Source organism: Patagioenas fasciata, chromosome 17 (genome assembly GCF_037038585.1).
Source record: "Patagioenas fasciata isolate bPatFas1 chromosome 17, bPatFas1.hap1, whole genome shotgun sequence".
Classification (NCBI taxonomy): domain Eukaryota; kingdom Metazoa; phylum Chordata; class Aves; order Columbiformes; family Columbidae; genus Patagioenas; species Patagioenas fasciata.
Genome location: NC_092536.1, coordinates 7,955,360 through 7,978,541, shown reverse-complemented (window position 1 = coordinate 7,978,541; position 23,182 = coordinate 7,955,360). Strand labels below are relative to the sequence as shown.

General features: G+C 39.7%; 1 protein-coding gene across 3 annotated transcripts; it reads left to right on the top strand.

Moving 5' to 3' along the window:
• The first annotated feature begins 13 nt into the window (after window positions 1–13).
• Window positions 14–22,570, top strand: YPEL1 (yippee like 1). 3 transcript variants are annotated; one of them, XM_071816158.1, is made up of 6 exons: window positions 14–407; window positions 1,764–1,925; window positions 4,115–4,397; window positions 15,361–15,404; window positions 16,830–16,938; window positions 18,138–22,570. In XM_071816158.1, exons 3-6 carry the CDS (start codon window positions 4,281–4,283, stop codon window positions 18,225–18,227), a joined length of 360 nt encoding a protein of 119 aa, XP_071672259.1. In that variant the 5' UTR covers window positions 14–407; window positions 1,764–1,925; window positions 4,115–4,280; the 3' UTR covers window positions 18,228–22,570. The 3 variants fall into 3 exon arrangements, with proteins under 3 accessions (XP_071672259.1, XP_065707681.1, XP_071672260.1); XM_065851609.2 differs by lacking the exon at window positions 1,764–1,925; XM_071816159.1 differs by lacking the exons at window positions 14–407; window positions 1,764–1,925 and adding an exon at window positions 9,066–9,154 and having other exon boundaries at window positions 4,265–4,397.
• The last annotated feature ends 612 nt before the right edge of the window (window positions 22,571–23,182 follow it).

The following is a 23,182-nucleotide window of genomic DNA, read 5'->3' as shown; positions in this document are numbered from 1 at the left end:
GCGCGCGCGCGCGCCGTGATTGGCTGCCGGCGGCGGTGGGAGCGGGTTTAACGGCCGCAGCACCCCCGGGCCGGGGGAAAACAAAACAAAGGCGGCGGCGGGCGGGAGCGGCAGGATGCCTCGGCCGCCCCTCGGCCCTCAGGGCAGGAGACGCGTGCCCAGCTCCCGCTTATGACCCCCGGCTGCCGCCGAGAAGGCACCTTCGAGGCGAAGGAAGCCGCTCCCCAGCGCACCCCCCGCCCCCCTTTGTTTTTCGGTGAGGGCCCGGCGCTGAGCCCTTGCCGGCCGCCGCGTGAGGATCAGGGGTCCCGCTTCCCCTCCTGCCCTTGCCCGCCGAGGGAGAGGGGCTCGGGAGCGCGCTGCTGCTTGGAGTCCGGGCTGGGGAGCGGAGCCGGCACGGCGCAGCGGTGAGTACCGGAGCGTGCGGGCAGCCGGCCCCTCTCCCTGTTGTTGGGAATTTTTTTTGGGGGGGACGGGCAGGCGGCTCCGAAAGGAGCCCCGTGTTGCAGCCCCGGCTGGGGGGAGCCGTGGCTTCCTGTGCGCGCGGGGCGGGGGGCCACCAAGGCAACTTTGCTGGCGGGAGGAGGGCTCGGGCGCTATTTATAGCGCCTGGAAATGACGGCAGCGCTGCCTGCCTGTATGTAGCCTCCTCGTTACAGGGCGGGTGGTGATGGTTTACATAATTGGAGGGGGGGGTTAAGGCTGAGCTCGGTGGGCAGCGGTCCGGTGGGGTTCCCCCGTCGGTCTCTCCCGCCCTGCGAGGGCCCCGGGAGCGGTGCGGCGGGTCCCTGCTCGGGGTCCAGCGGCTGGCAGGGAGCTGGTCCGTGTTAGGGTGGCTGCACACGGCTGTCCCCGGGCTGCCTGCCCGCGCTCTGGGGAGAACGAGCCGTTGTCCTGCGGGGATCGCTGCGAGTGGGAGAGAAAAGGCAACGGCGTCACCCGCCGCCGCGGCTTTGTGCTCCGGTGGGAGGGAGGAAAAGGCTTAAACACGCATGGAGCAGCTGCTCCCTCCCGGCAGGGAAACCGAGATCTGGCTCTGCCGGTAACTTTCTAATCGCATCTTTTTTTTCCTGTTATTTTTCGGTATCGAAAGCGAAAATGAGGCGCCTATATAGCAAATCTTTGAGATTTTTCTCGATGGAGTAATCAAATCGCAGCTTACCGAGAGTGCGTACGTAGGCTTTGTCCGGCTTTGCGGGGCCAGTCAAAGACTCTTAAGTTTATTTTGTCACGCCTCTTGTTTTTTTTTGAGCCCGGACAGAATGACGGAGAGGCTAGTTGCTCACACATCTTATTTCTCCATACGCGCGTGTGGTTACAAGCAGCGCTGTGACAATCCCCACGCAGGCAGGGTCGCCGCTTTCCGTGTCTCCCTTGCCGGTGCCCGGCTCGTTGAGCGGAGCTGCTCTCACCGCCCCCTGCCCAGGGCCGCCCCCCCGCCACGCTTATCGCGGTGTTTGTTTACACATCCGGGAGCCACGCGGGGCGGGGCCGCCCCGCCGCCCCGTTGGTAGTCCAGTGCCCCTCCCCGGTGACGTCACAGGGCGGGGCGCCGGGCCCGCGCTGTCTCTCGGGGGGCGAAGTGCGGGCGACGGGACGGGGCTGGTCAATAATGATTCATCCCCCCCCGCCCGGTTCTAGACTGGTAGGTACAGGGACAAGTCACCCGAAACATGGTGTGGACAGCCATGTAGAAATGGCTAGACGGCAGTCTCTATGCTTCATTTTGCACTTAATATTGCATTTTCTTTCAAATTCCTTAGATCTTCAGGAAACCTGTCATGTGCATGACCAAAGCACAGACTGTGCTGTTGTCCAAGAATAAGAAAGAAATGGTTGCCTCAAGTTTTTGCGCTGCTTTCCACAGAATACTGAACAGTAGCTGTGGAACTTGATACTGCTCATAGCTATCAGAGTGAAGCAAGGTTGGATTTATTCATCGTTACTAGAACAAACTAAGAAATTGTTTTAAGTTTTGAACTTGCCTTTAACATCCCAACTTTGCCTTAACATCCCACTGTTCTTACAGTGTGTATTAAACACTTAGGATTGCCTTTTATTTGAAGATGGCAATATCAAATACAGTTTTATCAGAAGAGCTTTGGAATTCTTTAATTTGTGTAGTTGAAGGACTCAGTATATTGAGTCTGAAAGAGTCTGGATTGCCATTAGAAATATGAGTTAAAAATACCTTGAAGAAAATTATTTTATGTTCAACTTGCTGAACTTTTGCAAGCATTGAACTCATGTTTCAGTTACTGATGGAAAGGGTCTAATCCAAAGTCAAAACATCGTTGCTTGTGGTGCCTTTCATTCTGAAACCCTTTTTTTTTTTTTTTTCCATTTCTGTGAATGGAAACAGGATCTGTATATTTCTAACATTGAGAGTTCAAGCTGGGAATTTCAAGGGAACTTCCTTTTAACTTCTAGAGTTGTATTTCTTATGTCATCTTTCTTGTACAATCTGTTGCCTCCAATAAATTTGGCTTAATATCTGAGTGTTCTACAAAAGCAATACATTATTTCAAACACGGTAATCAATCTTCAATTATATAATTAAATTATCTTGCTACAATAGGTATATAATATTTGTTTAAATGACTGTATTAATTAAGTTCTGTATTAATTAAGTTCTGTTCTTCCTACTAACCAGATTTAATACTTCGAATATATTAATGTATCTCTTATCAAATCTGTTTTCCTTTTCAGTGACTAACAAAAGCCCAGTCACTGTGATGTGTTGCTTTATTTTTTGCTTTGCATATGTTCTGCTTTATGTCTTGTTTGTGGCTTATCTCCACCTCTGCAATTCCTTCTGTAAGAAACTTTCTTATAGTAATTACTTCAGTAGTTCTTGAGTCTTTTCTCCTGCTGCTATCATAAGCCTAAGATTTAAAAAAGATTGTGCTAGGCCTGCTGTGCAGTTCACTTTTTTCAAGACTACTTTTGAAGCACAGTTAATGCTTCCTATAAACTATCTTCAATTTTTGTAGCTTTCATTATCTCTACTGCTATTGCTAGGACTCTATTGCTAGAAGAGTGGTTAACTGCTACCTGGAGCACAATTTACAATTGTGATAAGTGTTTTGCATGCTCGTTTTAATAGCTGGATCAAGATACTGTAAATTCTTTATATTGGCTCTCATTTCTGTATTTGTGCTGGGGACCTACTGTGTCAGTCAGCTGATAGCTGATGACATCAGTGACTGTGCAGTGCTCGTGTCTGGATTGCTCATTAACTTGTCACATATAGTGGTAGCTGTTGACCTTTGACAGATGAGTAGATGTTATGAATATTTAGAATCTGTAATTTTACAGGCAAAATCTGAAAAAGGCTTGCTTAACAGGAAGGTCCACCCTTCTCAGTTTATGCATGTAATGTCTCTTAAAGGGACTCAGAGAATTAAGAATGCAACTGGGTGTTAAGTGTGTAGAATTTACCTTTTATTAGTGACTGTGACTTTGGTAGTAGCATCTGTTAAGACTATTCTGGTAGAATAAGGAAGTCTCTAATTAGTTTTGGTCAGGACACTAGTCAAAAAGGGCTTTGCCTAAAAACATAATTCTGCTGAGCTTGAAAGAGGAGGTCTGGATCCCTCAATAGGGTAGTGGCATCTTGCTTGATATTTGACTTAAAGCTATATGTAATACAGCAAGATTTTTGCTGAAAGCCCAAGTGCAAATACCTGGCGTGCATTTATTGTTGGATGTAGCACCTTTTTCCAAGATGTCTTGTCACTTGCTATATTGGAACCAACCACTGGAACTTCAAAGACAATTAAGTTTCTCTAATCTCCTGCATTTTTGCTGCATGGATGTCCTAAAGAACATACCTGGTATATTGTAGAAAGTGCTCTAGTGTTTCATGAAACACTGTTTGAATCTCTTCCTTCATTAGACATGTGTTGGAGTAGATTCCACTAGGAGAACAGAACTACTTGTTACTGTGTTGAATGGAACTTGAATTGAGCGGCTTCATAGAAAAAAAGGAGCCTATAGTATAACCAGGCATTTGCTCTAAATAACGCCTTGCTTTGTCTGTAGAATTATTGGATAACAAGTCTATTCTGGCCTTGTGGTAAGCTGCTAATCATTCTGCTCTTTTCACCTACAGGTTGTGACTGTTTCTCTTCTGTCATTTGTGTGGAAAGTGCCACACACACTCCAGAACAACAACGGCTTTTGCTTGCATATTCCAGTGTTTCTTTTGTCAGCGAGTTCAGCAAAGTTGTAATTCTTCAAGTGCCAGCCCTGAGCTGAGTGAGGAGCCACCAGCAGAGATGGTAAAAATGACAAAGTCAAAAACGTTCCAGGCTTACCTGCCAAACTGTCATCGAACCTACAGCTGTATCCACTGCAGAGCCCATCTAGCCAATCATGATGAATTGATCTCCAAGGCAAGTGGTTTGTTTAGAGACCTCATGAATTATTTCTTAACCAAAATGGTTATCACTGTGTCATTGCTCCCAGTAGACTAGGGATGCAAACTGATGCATACTTCAGAGTATCTTCCCTGAGTTCACTCCTGGGTCATACATGTTGTGTACTGAGGACTGGATATATTCTGGAAGCTTCTGAATGTGATGTAGAGGCTTATCTAATATATTCCTTATATTAACAATCTCTGACTACTGTCAGGTAGGTACTATTTGTGAGCAGTCATATCTGAGAAGTCTGCTAAGAAAATTATCAGAAGAAAGCATGGATATCTGGGTAGGGGTTACTTGGGGCATGGTTATTCCAGATAAAGATTGTTTTTTACTCTATTTGACTGAAGGTCACAAAACTGTTTCCAGAACGTTCCACTGCTGTGAACGTATTTACTTCTGCTGTATACCAGTTTGAGGAATGTGATTAACCAGAGATGTTCAAAGTAATTGGACTGTTTAAACCTTAGAGGATGTGTGGATCCTTGAAACAGGCAAGGCCTGTCCTTCTTACCTGTTGCTGGAAGAAACCAAGATTTGTGATGTGTGAAATACTTAGGAACACTTTAAGTTTGGCATAAATACTTGACAGACTGGTTCATTCCTTGCTTCAAATAAGCTACTGACAGATTTGATCTTAATGGCATCTTGGAGAAAACAGTTGATTTTTCAAACCTCTTAATACACATTGCTTTCTATATAACTATTTTGTCAAATAAACTTTTTAGTGGCAAACCATTTTAAACTGACTTTATCTGTTGCTCTTACCTGTTCCTGTGTTTGACAGTGCTCAGGTGATGCTGGTTTTGAGTGCTGAAGAGATGAGGGGTGTTGAGAATGCTGCCACTTCTGAATTGAGGTTTTGTTTGTGTGAGGAGAAAGCATACCTACTTGATTATCCCTTAAAGGGTTGTCAGGGAATAATGGGTCTTCCCCATGCTGCTTTTCCTGTGTTATTAATATTTTTGGTCTTTGTTTAGGTCTCAAGACAACTCTTTTATTCAAATAGTAAAATTTGTAACCGTTCTTGGCAGTGTTACTTATTGCTTGCTCACTTCCTTACTTCTGCTCTGCCTTCAGTCTTTTCCCCTAAACAATTATTTTCCTCAACTTAGTACATGAGGCAAGGAACTGCAAATGTGAAACAGTGAGCTAGCTACATATGTAAAATGATGTCAAGAAATTAAGGAGGACTTGTTTTACTTGTATTAACCTGAGAAAAGTTCCTCACTTGCTTTAGAGTGATTGATCTTATTTTGTTTTGAGGAAAAATAAGAGAAATATTCAAACAATAATGTGAATGCATTTGAATTTCACTGATTTCCACATTGATTTCAGTATTTGAATATAAGGGGTCTTTTTGGCCACACTGGATTCTAATTCACAAGCAATAATAGCTTCATTATTCACTGCATGTTCTGGGCTGAAAACTAGTGGGAGAGATTAATCTTTCCTGAGCTTCAGGTTGTAGATGCCTACAGGAAGAGAGAAACTTGAGATGTATAAATTCATCAAGAAAACCCAATCCAAGCACATGTACCTAATAGCAAACTTTTAGTGGATTTAGATTTTTGCATGCCAAATAAACTGCCAGTTATCGCATGAGCCAGGTGTTCTCCTACGTCTCAGGAGTTTTGCTCAGTAGAATATTTTTGAATGCTCTTAAGCAAATAGCACGTTCATATTACAGCTTAATAAATTCATTTCAAACATGAAAAAGTCAAAATTTCAAACAACATGGAGAACTGTTTTTAAAAATCTATCTAGTAAAGGGGAATACTTTAAGTTGTTCCTAATGGTGTTGGGAAAAGTGTTAGATATGGATTCTGCTTTTTCTGGCTTCCATAATTTTCAGTGAAGACATCTTAAAACGTTTCTCTACCTGCAGGTTGACCATATATACTTATTTGATATCTGATCCGTATTTTATTGTCTATATCTGTGTGATAATGAGAAATAAATTTAAATGTGAAGTGTGTCTTTCTGTATCTTTGTAAAAATAAAAAGAACATTTCTCATCTGTTGTATTTGGAACATAGCTTTAGCAACCTCACCATCCTTTAAGCTTAGCTTGTGTATTTTCCAACACTGGAGAAGTTCTTCTGATGGAAACAACTGCAAAGCAATAGTTAGATACCACTCCCCAGGACAGCAGGAGTTATTTGTGTGCGAGGAAATAAGATTTATTTTAAATGAAAACACAGGTTAAGCTGGAAAATAAAAACTGAAGAAATCCTAGACAATGTGTAGACAGAACCATAAAAGGACTAACAGATGAGTGAACCTTTTTTCTGAAGTTCTTAAAGCGCTTTCATTGCACATAGCGTGCAATGAACTTTGGTTAATGAGAGATTTTTTAATTTATATTAACAATATATATGTTCCTAGTTACTATACCTAGCTGCAGCAAAAATACTTAAATAACGCGAAGTGTAGCAGGTTGATTCTATGCAGTCTAAAGTTAACTAAGAATGGTGCCGTTGCTGTGCTGGTTTGGGTTTATTGATGGAGCAGAGAATTGGGCTGTTGAACCCCATTTCCTCCCCCTTCCATGCCTCACTTTGAGGGCCTAGTTAAAAGCTAAGCTCTGGGTAACACTAAATATGACTTTTGGTTACAGATTGTCTCACTTTTTTTCCAAATGCTTGCTATACAGTATCACTCCACAACCCTAGTGCTACAAATACTCTGCAGCAGGTAAAGGCAAAGGGTATTTGGCATTTAGGTGTAACTGGTTAATTGGGGTCTTCTCCCCACCTGACATTTCCTGGGTGCATGGTGATTGTTGCCTTCTTATTCTGTGTGGTCAGGAGAAAAAAAGAGCCAAAGTATATGGTGCACTCTTATTTTTAAAGCAGCTATACCTACCTTTCTGATGTGCTTTGAGGTATATGCATTTGTATACCTGACACCATAATGCTTCCAACTTTGAATGCTGTGAAATGAGTGGTGTTTCTCTTAAACATTTGTCTGTCAGGGAAAAGCAAAGAGTGCTGTGTATTTCTGTCAATCATCCCTTTGATTCTGGTCCTCAGAATACCAAACTTCAATACAGATTTGCAGTTGTTCTGCTTTTGACAGCTGTTGATGCCAATTGTCTGACAAGGATGGCAGTGCACACGAATCACCTTCTCATTTTATTTCTGTTCTCTTTGAGCAGCAGGATCTCTCTCTTTCCTTAGAATTAATCATCAAGCTCTTTTTCTTTTTCCCTTGTGCCCTTGCTAGTGATAAAATGGCAACCAAGAGTCATGGCAGCAGCTTAGAAATAAGAATGCAGACTAATAAGACAGTATAAAAATGTGCTACCTGCACAAGTGAATTCATCATTATCTGTAGTTTTCATTTTTTCTGCAACTATGAGGGGACTCAACATGTTGCCTTGTGTTGAAATCTGCTTGGATGTTAGTGATTAGAGCATACGTTTCTCGATATTTTCACTCTACAACCTCATGTTTTCTGTGTCTAGGGAGGAGCTTGTGGAAAGAGGAGGAATGGGAAGAAGGCTGGTTGGGAACAAAAGTCCCAAACTGAGAAGTCATCAGAAGTAGAGATGTTGACAGTCTGTAGAGCTGAACACATGTGCATGTCTACAAACAGTTGCCATAATAATTTATAATCCCAGTCATTTGGGGAAAACACTCATTTGAAGGATGCACAATAGAAGAAATACCAAACTGTAGATGACTTTTAATTGAAATAAGTGTAATTTTGGAGTGGTGGTAGGTAGCTTTTGAACACTACTGATTTCCATTGTTAACAGGTCTACAAGTACTGTTTGTTCTGTTTCTTTGATGAAGCCTTCAAAGTGAATGTTAAATGTTAAAAACTGTTGGACTATACCAGTCTTCACTACGCTGGGGGATGTTCAGAGGACAGGGAAAGAATGTGCGGCTTTTTTACTTTTTTAAAGAAGCAAACGGGTATTTTTAGAATAATACCCTACTATGAGTAGAGGCAGGGAAGTAACTTCTACCAGTAAGCGACCACAGGCCTTAACAAAGAGCAAGGCAAAAAGTTAATGCCACAAGGGGCACTTGTTGAATTTAAAATGTTCAAATAGCACATAAAAACAACCAGTGTATGTTAATAATCCAGACAAATTAAAAAATTGATATAATTGAGTTTGAAGGGAAAACCTCTACAAGACTCTTTGAAGTCCAGTGGAGGTTGCCATTTGTGTGGCCTATACGAAATATTATATGTATGCCGCTCTTAAAGCGTTCTAAAGTGAGTTTTGTGAAAGGCTTAACTGAAAGAGCTTTCTTCTGGTTTGTACATGGTAGAGAATGTGCAGTGATTATTAGCAGTAGTTAATGTTATAGGAGGCATATGTTACGTGAAGAGCATAAGTTTTAAAACACTTGAGAATGACTTGTACCCACTAAGTTCCAGTAATTGTTTAGCAATTCAGTCAAGGTCCAACAAATTATAAAGAAATACAAATACCTAATATCTTGGAACCTCGTGGATATAGTGCAAAGGATAATGCTCTATTACTCAAGGTTGGCCTGCTTGAAAGACTTCTAAATCATCTTACAAAGTGCCTTGATGCTGGGGTTGGAAGAAAATCTGGATTATTTTGTTTAGATACCTGTATAAATACTGTCACTTTCTTCTGTCTCATTCGTTGCAAAGCATATCTGACCAGAGGGGGAAAAAGCCATATGAAGTCCCAGAACAAGACTAGATGTGTCAATATTTTCAAGAACACATTCTGCATAAAGGTATATATACATAACTGTCATTGACCTTGCTGGGAAATCCTCGCACCTCATGGTGGTTAAATTTAGTTCTCCAAGGCATTCAGCATGTCTGCTGTTTTATTATTGATGAGAAGGGAAAGTCTTCAGCTTAAATAGATGCCAAAATATTTTTAGCATTGCTAAGCAATCTGTGTTTTTGTCCTCTGCTGTTTAACTGATGAGTTCAAGAGGATTTTTTTAAGGGTTTATTGTGTGTAAGTAAATGTGGTGTTCTTAGCTTGATTCAATTTGATAATCTCCTTTGCTTATGATATAAGAGTACTTGGAAAGACAGATGGGCCTGTTGTATGCTTGAAGGCCATTTTTGTTCAATGCTGAAAATATTGAGAATGGGCCTAACTTCATAAATATTCTGGTGATTATTTTCTAGAGGCTTCTAGTTTTTTGGGTTCTGTTTTTTTCTCCTGGGGGAATAATCTAGATTTTGGAAGAGAAGCAATCTCCAGAAAACATCCAAGAATAGATTTGAAGGCCTAAAGGAGCTGCAGTGTATGCAAAGGAAGCATTCTTCTCTATAGGTATTTTGACATAGTTATTTCTGGAATAGATGATGTATAAGTCAAGATAACTTGTCCTGCCTGACAAAGTCTTCACTTCAGGGAAGATTTGCAGTTTTGGGGGTGTAATTTTTTTTTAAGGTTATTCTCTACATGTTGAACTTTATAACTTCCTTTTTAAAAATAAGTAAATAACTGAATGAAAATGTACTTTAAAAAAAAGATTAATACATGTCATGGAGTCATCTTGAACTTGCCTAGAAAGCAGCTGAGCAGCATTATCTCTAGTTGTCTGCAGCACTGAGGAGTTAGATCTGAGACAAATACCAAATGGTACAAATAATTTTTTCCGTGATAATTTTATTTGTCTGTAGCTTATGTTGAATTCAGTTTTCTGAATTTATTTTGCAAATCTTGAAGTCACAGGATATTCTTACAGTCCGTGATGCATCTTACTGAGAGGATAATTTCAGGCATTAGAGCCCTTATATATGTATTTCTGGTTTACCTTAAAAATGCTATGCCTAAGAACACTGTCTTCTGAATTACTGAGTAATATTTCTTTGAGCGTTTGTTCAGAATACTAATTCAGGTTCATCTATCTTGGCCTGTGAAGTGAACTCTAGCAAATTGAAGGAAACTAAAGAAAACGAAACAACAAAAAAAAAACCCTTTAGGCTTCTTTAATTTCCATTCTTTATTTTTCCATGTTATGAGTAGCTTGCAAGCTGTGCCTAAGGAACATAGTGTTAATGCAATTTTGACTTGCTTATAATGCTGCAATACCTTTAATACATGAGAAGATGCCAGTTTCACTGGATGTTTTCTGTGCTACATGATCCCTAGCCACACCATCTAATCCCGGCTGTGGGGAATAATTAATTACATAAGCTTTTTGGTAGCTTCCCTACCCATGCCCTTAGGTATGCCTTGGGGCAATAGATACATGTTCTGCTTAACTGATACTTCCTTTTCTCCTCCATAAAACAGTTAATCCTCGTGTTAGAGGAAATGATGCGTTTAACTTAAAAGCACAGATGATATCTAATTTTGCAGATGTGTACTTGTGTATAAGTGAAACGTTTATAGAGTTTCTTTAATACAAAATGTATTGCTGACAGAGGTCTGTCAGATGGCTTGAAGAGATCATAATACCTAAGTATTGTTGCAGTCGACCTTAGTGTAGTTCCTAAGCATGTGTTTCAGGCTGTGCTGAAACACAGTTATGGATCTTGTAGATCTTCCTGTAGAATTGGACAAGTAGTCAAAGACATGGATTTTCTAGGGAAAAAGTAATAAATCACTGCAATATTAATAATTGAGGACCATGAAAAAGCAGACTTAAAGCAAGCTTCTTTTAACTGTGAATCTTAGTTGAACTGATAAATTGCCCAGCTTTGAAGTAAAAATCATCGTTGAAGTGGGTCGTGGACGACAGTTGGTCGCACTCGCCACTTTCTTCTAATTCCTCTCTGCTGGGTGGGATGCATATTTGAGACGCAGTTCTGATGGAATGTTCTGGTTTGGTTGTGATTGCTGTATGGCGCTAGCAATCTTGGATGTGCCAAACAAACCTTGCAAAGTAAAAGTTTGCTTTTGCATAGCTGCTGTTTACTCTTCAGAAGAGCCGTTTGTCTGGAGACTGGTTTGAACAGTTACGCCTGTTTGTCCTTGACGCTGCCATTTAAAATATTCTCTTCCTTTGAGGAGCTGACACACAAGGCGTTTAACCTGTCAACCTCTTAAAATTCATATCAGTAGAACTAAATCATACAGTGCAGAGTGTGAGAAACTTCGTGCTGGTAAAAACCAAATGTTTGTTCAGTAGAAATTTTTATTCTGGTTATGCAAAATACTCAGTTTATAGCCAAGTTACAAGCTTAGCAAGCAGTTCGGGTGCCAAAATGAGTTGTCCCCTTTTTATTTCTAGTAATAGGATGCATCAGGAAGTAGAGCTCTGATAATGAATCTTTCTTATACCTGTTAGTAGGTGGACCCTACATGTAAATCGAGTGTTCTGTGGTCAAGAGAATGCCTGTGTGACAGATGTACATGTTTTTGTGTTGTTTGAATAGCTTTTTTGGGGAAAATCATCTCCTCAGTTATTCATATGAATAAGAAACTATAACTGCGAAGCTCTAAAAGTTGAGAACTTAATAAGAAAAAAGGCATGGGAATGTAAAAATTGATGTCTTTATGGTACTTTTACTTCATTCAGCTATAAGAATTCCACATGGATGGATTGCAGACCATTAAATGCTCAGTGGCACATGGATGTTGTGGTTTGACGCTTGTTTTAAAGGAAAACCTGAGTTGCCTAGACCAGATTCTGTATTCCAGAGCACAGTAGCACAAGTTGCCACAGGTTGAAGTTATCTGTGAGTGATGTAAACATGGAGGAACTCGCTTTTCCCAGCTGGACTAAGAAACAGTTGTTCTATCACATGTAAATACAATGTTTAGCCTCTAAACATGTATGTAGGCGAGAAAGATGAGTCAGCCAAACTCTGCAAAGAAGCAGCTAGAGAAGGGGGGAATGGAGGAGCTTCTCATGGTGGGGTGTGTTTGAACAGATTTTTCTTTCTAAACCCACTCTCCCAGGAAAAGGTTCTGGTTTGTGTTGCTTTTCCCTCTGCTCTACCCTGATAATTCCAAAAATTGGAAGGTAATGAAAGTGGCTGTTTCTGAGGGGAAAAAAACTAGGAGATTACAGGGGGAAAAAAAAAAAAAAAAAAAACAAACACCATGAGGGGTACAAGAAAAGTCGTATTTAAAAATACATCAGGAATAAAGAAAAACTAAAGCAGTACTTTCCAACCTGTGGTTTGTATTTCATTTGGCTAGAACGTTTTTCAGCTTATGAAACAAGAGAGGGGAAGGGCTCCTTTTTTTGCTATTCCTGGCATCCTGTTACTGCCCTCTGCTTAATTTTGAGAAATGCAGGGTCAAAGGAGAGCTTTTATTAGGTGGTATTAAGTCAAGACTAAACATAAACTTGGCAGAAATAATTGCATAAAGTAGTCCAAAAGGTCTCTTGACTGTTGATTTGTTCTGTAGTCTTTTTATTTCCCAGCCAGCTGGAAAACTTCAAGTATGGTATATAAGCAGTTTTAAAAGAGATTGTGTAGCACCAGACAACCCCCCCCCGCCCCACAATAATTTGTGTGCGACTGGCATGTGTAATTACATGTAAATACAGAAAGTAGCACATGGTTCATTTAGTAGGAGAGAGTATTTATTGGTGCAGTTTGAAAAGAGATTTGTGAATTCTAATTTGCTAAGTAGAGTTTTTAAAGCAAGGAGGAGAAATGGCTGCGAATTTTTAAATGTATGGTTTGTTACAGTAGCTTAACCAAAAATAATGGTCATTGTGGCCTTGAAAGTTCTTTTCCTTAATTTCAGGTACATGAAACAAGGGAGTTACAGTTTAAGTTTGCTTCTTAGTGAGTAAAAGGACCTTTAAAGTGTTTCCTTTGCTTTTTCTTAAATTTTCGGGTTGCACAACTGAGGTTTTCTCTAAATTCATTTATAGATTACTCAGGCTAGTTATTTGTTAGTGGGCGGGTTTTGAGAGTGTATACGTGAGTAGTTTTTGTCTCATCTGCAGTCAGCATTCTCTACTTTGGTATTGATTGTGAGACACTGGCTCTAATTTAGAGAGCATCACTAATTCTATAGAAACTACAGATTGCAGGGTTTGTACCATTCTGTCAGTTTTGTGATGTGTTCATAAGTATCTCAGGAGAACCAAACTAGCGATGGGCTGGTTGGTTTGGTGGTGCGGTGTACGTGTTTCTTTCTGGCAGAGCTGTTCAGACTGGGCTCAACTGAGTCTCGCCTTTCAAGGTCGCTCTTACCTGAAGTTTTAGTTTTCACTGTACCGCATTTTTTTCCTCGCCTTGTGAAAAATTAGACTTGCAGTCCAGAAAAATGGACAGAGTACCTTTCCTTTTGTCTTTGCTGTAGATGAAGAAATATGTTCTGTGCCCAAAATCTCCATTCAATCATTATTTTAAATGCTTGCTAAAATAATACTGAAATATTAATGCTATAAACTGTTAAGTAGACCTTCTCATCTTAAGGTGAGATATTATGAGTAGCTAAGGGCTATATGTAACCAGTTACACTGCCACCCTTGCTACATCCAGAGCCACAGATTTAACATTTTGTTGCAGTAAATAATCTGGTTAATGTTGATCAAAAAGTGTTCATTTATATACATTTTCCTTTTACATATTTTTTTAGAAACTGTTCTGAGTAAGTAGTTAAGATACAACAGTTACTTGTGTTGGTAATTGTTAAACTGGCAAAATATCTATTTTGGTGTCAAGTGACTTCTAATTATATAAGTAAATACATAGGAGAAGAAGAATCCACTGCAGAAAGGTCATTTTGCCTATGGTTCCATGTCTCATGTTACTAAAACTGGTCAAAAATATTTGAGATTTTTCCTTCCAAAAACCTTCCATGTTGATATAACACAGGTTTCAGAAAAGTTGGTCTGTGATCTTCAATACTAGAACTGCAAGAATTCTTTAAAAAAATTGTACTACCTCGTCAGCATAGATGAAAATGTCAATTTTCTTAGAAAATAGGTTAGGGAAGGGAAATTCTGGGGGAAAAAAAAACCAACCAACCAACCAAAAAAAAACCACACAGATGAAATTAATGCTGTTTAGGTGTTTTTAAAATGGAATTCAGTATGGAAGAGAGAACAAAGAAAAACTCCATTTCAGTGTGATCCTGTTTAAATGGGAAATAATGGCTATGTCTGCAGTACAGAAGGAACAGATCAACAGATGAAAGCAGTGATGTGTCTTATATACATGTTTTGATGTTCTACCTGTGGCTGGATCTGGTCTGCTCATAAGTTTTGCCAGGATGTTTGTAGCTCAGAGCTGTCTGATCATGGGCTCGGGCCTTTACATCTTCGTTAGCGTTTGCAGAGTGCACAGTGGAAGAGCTGCTGGTTTAGTTTGGTACAGAATGAACAAAGCTGTAGTTCACAGGCACTGGAACTGCTCTGCAAGCCAAACCAACCCCCATCAGTGTGGCCGATTAGGGATTTTACTTCTACTGTCCTACTGCTCTGAACTAAAATATTAATTGAGATTCAGGCAAGAAAGTCTAACAGTCATCTTTTGTCCGTAATCTATCAGGAATGTGAGAGATATGAAAGTATATGGCTGTGCTTAGGAGTTTGATAAGAGTAATTGTATTAAAATAAAGCTGAGCTTACAAACTGATCAGATGCGTTTCCTGAATACAGTGTGCTGGTTTTATGATTGGTCCAGCCGTTTTGCCAGACTTACATCAAATGATGCAATGAAATTGAAATAAAGCATCTTCTGCTGGGTGCAGTGGGAGAGGACGGAGGAGATGGAAATAATTGCCTTTGAGTTAAAAGCAGATATTAATTAGCATGAAGGATGTCCAGGAAAATGAGAATTGGTATCTTGCATTATAGATGTTTGCATTATAGACATCTTACATAGAAAAAGAATACTTAAAACTGTTGCTAAAAACGTAATGTGACTTAAAGTAATTCCCTTGAAATAGTTTGTATTATGTTTATATGCTTACTAACATACCCTTCTGGAACTATTTTTTTGTGGGTTTTAACAAATGCGATTTTTCTCTCTCTTTTTCTTTCTTTCTTTTTTGTTTCAGTCCTTCCAGGGCAGCCAGGGGCGCGCCTACCTCTTCAACTCTGTGTAAGTATGTTGTTATGGTTATGCACACTACATACAGAGTATAATCTCTTTTGTACGCTTCATACGTGGAAAGCAGTAGAAATTAATTTAGGTGCACTTGGCCCTGTTCTTTTTAACATTGTCTTTACTCACCAGCAATAGTTATTACAGACCTACCTCCCTCTGCACATATTAGTTTATCTTCTATTTTAAGCAATTCTGCTAATAGCTGAAAGTTTAGGGGAGGGTGTTGATTTGAAATTCCTTTTGTGTATGTAATGATAACTGTCTTGAGTAAGAGTTGTCATCCTGAGATGGTCCAGAAATTAAAACATATCGTGTGACTGTAAATTTGCTTTAGAGAACTCTGCTGTAGTCCAAAGAAGAATTTTCCAGTGTGATAGGTAGGTACATTTACAGGTTAATGTTCCAGCAAATTTGGTACATTTTAAATGACCTTGAGTATTGCAAATGTGCTAGAGGCAAAAGGTCTCTGTGATCTTATCAAGCCTAATATTTGCAATTTTAGGCACGTCCTACCCATGATATAAAGCTCTTTGCATTTGCTAATGGATGTATTTTAAGTTTCTAATATGCAGGATTGCGTTTTTGTCTCCTATTTTTTCAGCAGTTCGTTGTGTTGCAGCATTTTGGAAAAAAGAAACGCAGTTGAGTGTCTCAGTCTATTTTAGGCCAGAATAATGGAACTATAACTGCAAAGGATTTGATTGCAGATCTTTGAAACTCTTTTTGTAATGTAGTCCTTCAGTGGTTACTTGGGACTTTTAGTATAACTGTGATAGTAAGAACTGGTAATAACAACAGCAAAAACGGCAAAATTTTGCTCTCGTATAACACTGTCTAAAAATTTGTTTAGATTTACCTGATGTTTTCTGTATAGGCTCTTATTCATGAAAAAGCCAACTTGATGCAGTACTTCATGGGATGTTTTGTTTTTATATTGCTTTTTGTTCATCATGGCTTAGTCTGCTGATCTGTAGCAAAGAAATATTTATGAGGCTTTTTCCTTGCTGCTATTTTGGAGCTGGTTCTAAATTCAGCTGTTGGTGCTGATTTACTGGTACAGATTTCCATTATAGAAGTCTCAAATTGTTTTTGAAGAAAAGCCCAAAACTGTAGAGGTGTCCAGTTACTGCTTAGTGCTCTGTTCTCTGAAACTTTAACTGTTTAGCCTGTCTTTGTTCATGGGAGGACGTGGGCATCACCGACAGTTTGCTCTTTAGAATAGCCACTTGAAAAAAGAGAAAACAACCTCATTTTTTCTTCCTGTCCTTCAGCTCAGTGTAACAGAGGAAGTTACTTTTACAGCATTGTAGAAGTTAGGGACCTTTAACTATTACTTGTCCTCCAGAGAAAAGGTGGATACCAGGTAAGAAAAGAAACTCCCGTGCAGTTAACACAGAGTAATTTCTCCTTCTTTTTCAGGGTAAATGTGGGTTGTGGTCCAGCAGAGGAGCGAGTTCTTCTGACAGGCTTACATGCTGTAGCAGATATCTATTGTGAAAACTGTAAAACCACTCTTGGATGGAAATATGTAAGCAATATACTTAAGTCTTCGATAGATGTTTATATGTTGAAGTACTGATATTTGAATAGGCCACAGAGCAGCATCTATACTGATAGTTAGGTGAGTTAGCTGTAGTGCTTTTTTATATATCAGACTGTAATGTAGTTTTGCTTCCTTATATCTGCTGAGATGTTGGAGTAGATAATAACCTCATTCTGGACTGCAAAGCAAGCACGAGCTAGAGGTGCTAGTACAGCTATCTAGTACAGCTAGTACACCTATTAGAGAGCAGTCTAGGGGAAAGGGACCTGGGGCAATGGCATCCTGGGGTGGATTAGAAGGGGGGTGGTTGGTAGGTCGAGAGAGGTTCTCCTGCCCCTCTACTCTGCCCTGGTGAGACCACATCTGGTATATTGTGTCCAGTTCTGGGCCCCTCAGTTCCAGAAGGACAGGGAACTGCTGGAGAGAATCCAGCGCAGGGCAACAAAGATGATTAAGGCAATGGAGCATCTCCTGTGTGAGGAAAGGCTGAGGGAGCGGGAGCTCTGGAGCTTGGAGAAGAGGAGACTGAGGGGTGACCTCATTCATGTTTACAGATCTATAAAGGGTGAGTGTCAGGAGGATGGAGCCAGGCTCTTCTCGGTGACAACCAATGATAGGACAAGGGGTAATGGGTTCAAACTGGAACACAAGAGGTTCCACTTAAATTTGAGAAGAAACTTCTTCTCAGTGAGGGTGACAGACACTGGCCCAGGCTGCCCAGGGAGGTTGTGGAGTCTCCTTCTCTGCAGACATTCAAACCCGCCTGGACACCTTCCTGTGGAACCTCAGCTGGGTGTTCCTGCTCTGGCAGGGGATTGCACTGGATGAGCTTTCCAGGTCCCTTCCAATCCCTGACATTCTGGGATTCTGTGATGCGATTTCTTAATGTTCACTTTAAAAAAATAAAAAAGGGCTAAAATTCTCTAAGCAGTGAGAACATGGAGAGTTCTAAAGCAAGATCTGTCATGCAGTGGATCTGCCCATTCCACTAATGAGAAGTTTACTCCTATTTCCTTCTCGATGCTCTTCATCCTCTCTTTCCTCCATCCCACCCTTGATTTGGTGTAACCGATATGGGATGTTAGCCGGAATGTCTCCTGGTTTGTATTTTTAATGGAAGTTTGATGTTTAAAATACTGAATTTCCCAAGCTTAATTTGGTGTCTTGATTTTTCTTTTTTCCAGGAACATGCTTTTGAGAGCAGTCAGAAATACAAAGAAGGAAAATTTATCATTGAACTTGCCCACATGATAAAAGACAATGGCTGGGAGTGAATCATAACATTTTTCCTTCTGTTTGGACAATATTCTGTGGAACATGCTTTACAAAGACTAAAGCAAAGGAAGATCTTGGCTAGAGTGGCCCTGGGAATATCACTGAACTCTGAAACCTCACAAATGAGTAGTGTAGTGTAAGTGGCTATTTCAGGCCATGTTTGCCTTTTCTCCTTGTGTAAGTTCCCTCTTTTTGTACGTGTATTATTGTGTGAACAGTTGTTTTGGAACATTTTGGATGACCTTTTTCTAAACTCTCTCAAACTAGAGAAACAGTTCACTAATTGAAAACGGATTTTACTGGTTAGCATTTATCTCTGACCTATGCCTTTAATGCTACCTTCTGCTGTGCATGCTTCTTGCCTAAACACCTACACTCCAGTCCTGTAGAAGTTCTATACCTGAGCAGTCCGAAAGAATGTATGGGATGGGGTGCTTTTTTATATGTAGCAATTTCTGATGTGTTTGGCAGTGAAGAGGATGCAGTATTGTAGTTATTTCTTTTTTTAAATATGAGTGTACCATAACCTGTGTACATCTTGTAGGTGAATTGGTTAAAGGTACAGTGCTCACTTAAAAATATTTCAGTTGCACTGACTGAAGTTAGCAGGTCTCAACTTGTTAGGAAAGGTTATGCTAGAGTTTTGGTATCTTAACAAAACACCTTAGAAGGATTTAAAATCAATAATGCTATAGAATATGTTCATTTAAGACCAATATATTCCCTAAGGATTTTGCTGGATAATAAATTTATAAAACTATAGCTTGCAAGATTAAAAAGGCAAAAAAATATATGCATCTTCTATTTTGGAAAAAAAATAAATTAGTCAGTGTATTAAAAGTTTTGGTACTGTACCTTTGCCAGTAACAGGGACTTGTGCATCAGTAAAGTTTTATGGCTGGTTCCATGTAACTGTATAGTCCTAATGCACTGGACAAAGAGGTTGATATCAAGGAAGTTTGTTGAAGTATTCTGCTTCTGCTACCTTTGAACAAAAATATTTATTTTTGTGAGAAATGGCCAGAGCCTATGACATGAAAATTAATATAGTACCTGTAGAAAAAGGGGGGGTAATAAGAGGGAAGGGAAGTTTGACTTGGTTTTTCATAAAATAACAAGATAGTTTTTAAAACTTGGGGGTGGGGAAAGGGTTTCTTGGTTTGCTGGCTAAATCATCCCCAAGTACCTTTTTAATAGAAAAATTTGTATGAAACTCATCTTCTCTTTTGTTCTCACGCTGTTTCTTAAATGGAACGAGTTAATGAGAGAAACTTCTAGAAAGTGTATGCACAATATTAGCTGCTGGTATCTGCATGCAAATTCTGAGCAACTATGAAAGAAATGCTCTACTTAAACTTGCTGACTTTATTTTCAAATTAAACAGTCTCCGAAGACCTTTTGTATTTTGATCCTTTCAATGCTTGGGGACAAAAAGTTTGGAAAACAACCCTTTAACACTACATAAGTACTATAACTGAACAGTATGGAAGCCTTGCAATACAGAATCATTTTCTCTCAATAACAATTCTAATATTGCACCTGCAAAATTTAGTCATAGGTGCTATTGCTGCTGTTATGTTTTTGGGAATCTCTGATAGGCTTTCTGAACTCTGCTGCACTTTAGAAATTTTGTCATACCTGAAAAATTATGCCAATGGGTAGGGGCAATACAAATCTTTAAAACCAGCTTCCCGGTGTCTTCATGGACAGAGAGAGAAGAGAGTTCACCCATGTTTACGCATTCTCTGTGATGCAGGCTGGCTACACTGCATTCAAGATGTTGTAGTGAACTATACCTAGAAATTAAAAATAGAAGAATTGGAGAAGTAGTTAAAGCTGTTGGTTTCAGTCCGGAGACCTGAGGTGGTACAGTCGTGTTTGCTCTGGATTTTGTGGCTTACATGTTTACTAGTTCATGTTCACATCGTCAGGCTTCAGAGTCTCGTTTTTAACAATGTTGTTGATGCAGGAGCTGGGCTTTGCTCTTGTCTGTCTCTTGATCTTTTTGACCTGGAATTCTTGGGACTTTATTTTCTTCTGTTGTAATGTATGTTGCCAACAAAGGTGGCACTAAAACTTCTATCAACAAAAAGGTGGTGTTGGCTTCAAAGTCCAGTTGCAATGTTGATACTTGTGAACACGCTGATGTGAAGTTTGTGTCTCTTTGGGCTTTTCTTATTTCCTGGCTACAGACTCGTTGAAGCAGTACACTGGACTGAAGACAAAAGTAACGGCTGCTTTTCAGTAGAGAGCTGAAATTAAAGGAAATATGTAAAGTATTGAAGATTATTCTCTCTAAAATTGGGGGTTTGGCTATCTCTTGTTAGTAAGGTAATGCTGTCTGTAACACAGTCTGGTTCTTACTTAGAAATTCAACCTCTTTCTTCAGTGCATTATTTATATTTCAAACTGGACATTTTCACCAAAACCTTAATTAACTTTGATGCCAAAGGCTGGGACTTCATCACGTGTTTAGCACATAGAGCTTCGGACTACTGGCACAAAGAGTTAATGATCTATATCTTATGTTTATGGCTTTTAAGAGAACCAAACAAAGCAATATTCTTTTTGGTCTTTTGAGAGTTAATGCTTAGGAGGAGTAAAGAGTAGAACTAACAATTGCTATTTCATGCTGCCATGTAACAATTCTTGAGGCTCATTCTATTGAGGCTATATGTGAATTTTCTTCCTGTGTTGTTTGGCAGCATCAATGATTATTTTCTCCCCTTGTAAAGATGTAGAGAGTTCTTGTTATTGGTTTTGGTGAAAGTAGAATCCAGACAGAAATGGCTGCTGGCTGATGTGAAGAGGTCAGTCTGGTCACTGAACCTTCCCGCAGTCATTTGAAAGAAAAAGAAACTTACTTGAAAAAAAATTTTACTAAAGCATTTTCCCTCTAACCAATTTTTGTAATATATTAAAGATTATATTTAAAGTTTGTATGTGTTTGCTCTGGGCAAGTTTACTTCCCCTCCAACTTGAGCACTTTTGTTACTTGTACTGGTTATTTTTATTGTTGGTCTTAACATTTATTTTGTATTTCGTTTTTTATAAACTGTAACAAAAAGCTTTTGTGAACCTTTGTTTCTTGCTGGCTCTTTCTTGGACCAAATGAACTGACTATGAGCTGGCTTAGAAGAAATGTTCATTGGGATGCATAGGAATTTGCTAGCAAAATGTACATGTATTGAAAACTGTTTTTTTTTTCTCTGAACCTCTAAAGCCACGCCTGTCCTAAAGTAATTAATCATAATTTGATGTGACTTTAGTAATCTGACCACACATGCTCTGTCTAGGTCCAAAGTAATGGCTGTAACAGTGGTGTCCAGGACTGGGTCTGCCTCCAAACATAGAGTCATTCTTTGGCTGGTCACTCCAAGTACATTTTGATTAATAAAAGGTGATGCTGCCATCTGCAAAAATTCTGTTAAGTTGCAAACTTGCTGTGAAATAAGCGGCAGAATTTGGTGAGAGATTGCGGACACATCAACCCAACCACTCTTGCTATATGCCCAGCAGTTTAGTAATCTCAATGTCATCTCCCAGTAAAAAGGGCCAGAATATTAATTTCCTTTGTTCATTGTAAGCTGTACAATGACGGACTGTGTTAATGAAGTTTGTTATAATTTCATCTTATTTTCTCACTAATGCAATGGCCAATCTGAGCCTTGCATGCTTGTCATTGGAGTCCATGGGAGAGGAAAGACAATACAGTCTATGAAATTTCTTTGAGTTAGTCTGGCCTCAGAGGTTCTGGCAAATAGTCATCACTGTGCCCACAACCAGACGGTCATCCGAATTTCTTACTGGTGTACTGAGTTAGTGCAAGAGTTCATGAATGCCATGTACCATTTTTGGTGGACTTAGGCTTCCCTTTGATTAATGCTTGTAGAGCTTTTTCTGCACGCTCATCTCAGCAGTCAGATTGCAACAGTAGTGACCTACAGTCTCGCAGACCAAATTTCAAACATCTCTATTCTTTGATATGGCACTGAGTGGAAGAAGCTGTCAAATTATTGTTAAACTTTTTGGACACTTCATTGTATTTCCTTGAGACTCATGTTGAGCCAACCAGCAGTACGAACACTTAACGCAAAAGGAACAGACACTTTGGAGGTTTCTTTTAAAAGGACTGTTACAAATGGTTTAAGGCCTAAAGCATGAGTCGTAAATGGCGGTTGAGTTGTGCCTCATTGTTTCTTAAACTCTTTACAATGCTTTCTTTTACAGGTGACATGGCTGTGTTGCTGTTTTGTCCTAGCAATACTGTACATTATTTGTTGTTTCACTATATTGTATCTACTTGAGGTATCACAATAAAAGCTTTCAATTGTTTTGTTGAGTTGTTTGTTATTTTTTTTATGTCTTTTCCTGCTTAATTTAGATTCTCATGCTTTTTTTTCCTCTCTTAAAGCCACAGAGAAACACCAGTGCTCTTAGTTGCTCTTAAAAACTTCTAACCGTTGGTTGAATCTGATTTTTATGTGGTTTTAAGAACGTCACTAAACACTTGTTCTTTTTCCTTTCACTGATCTTCCTAAAAAAATAGAAAATTGTGTAACAACTTTTAGAGCTTTGGCCTGTTTTGAGTCAATCATGGAACTTCTGCAAAGTGCTTTCAAAAAGAGAGCCAGTTTGTGCATACCCCAAAACTGACTTTCAGATAAACTGTAGGAACCGTGTGTGCTTTCTGTTGCGATGTCTGGGTCACCGTAGACCAGAGGAGCACTCTGAGCACTGGGACTCAATCTGTTATTTCTGCTTTAGTTGGGAGGAACTGCTGTAGTTCCTCTAATCAAATTAACAGTCTTCTCACGTGTTAGTGGAGTTGAAGTCTCCACTGTGAGTCAGTAGCAAGGATGTGGTGAAGATGGGTCTTCTCCATCCAAGAGCCCAAGACATAGTGGGCTTCATATTGACTCAGATGTATGTATTTTATTTGCAGGAGGCATGG

Excerpts from the sequence above, each read along its gene's own strand:
- YPEL1 (XM_065851609.2), top strand. The coding sequence starts at position 4,281 with ATGGTAAAAATGACAAAGTCAAAAACGTTCCAGGCTTACCTGCCAAAC. Across the intron at positions 15,405-16,829 it reads GCCTACCTCTTCAACTCTGT|GGTAAATGTGGGTTGTGGTC; the intron begins GTAAGTATGTTG and ends CTTCTTTTTCAG. Across the intron at positions 16,939-18,137 it reads CCACTCTTGGATGGAAATAT|GAACATGCTTTTGAGAGCAG; the intron begins GTAAGCAATATA and ends TCTTTTTTCCAG.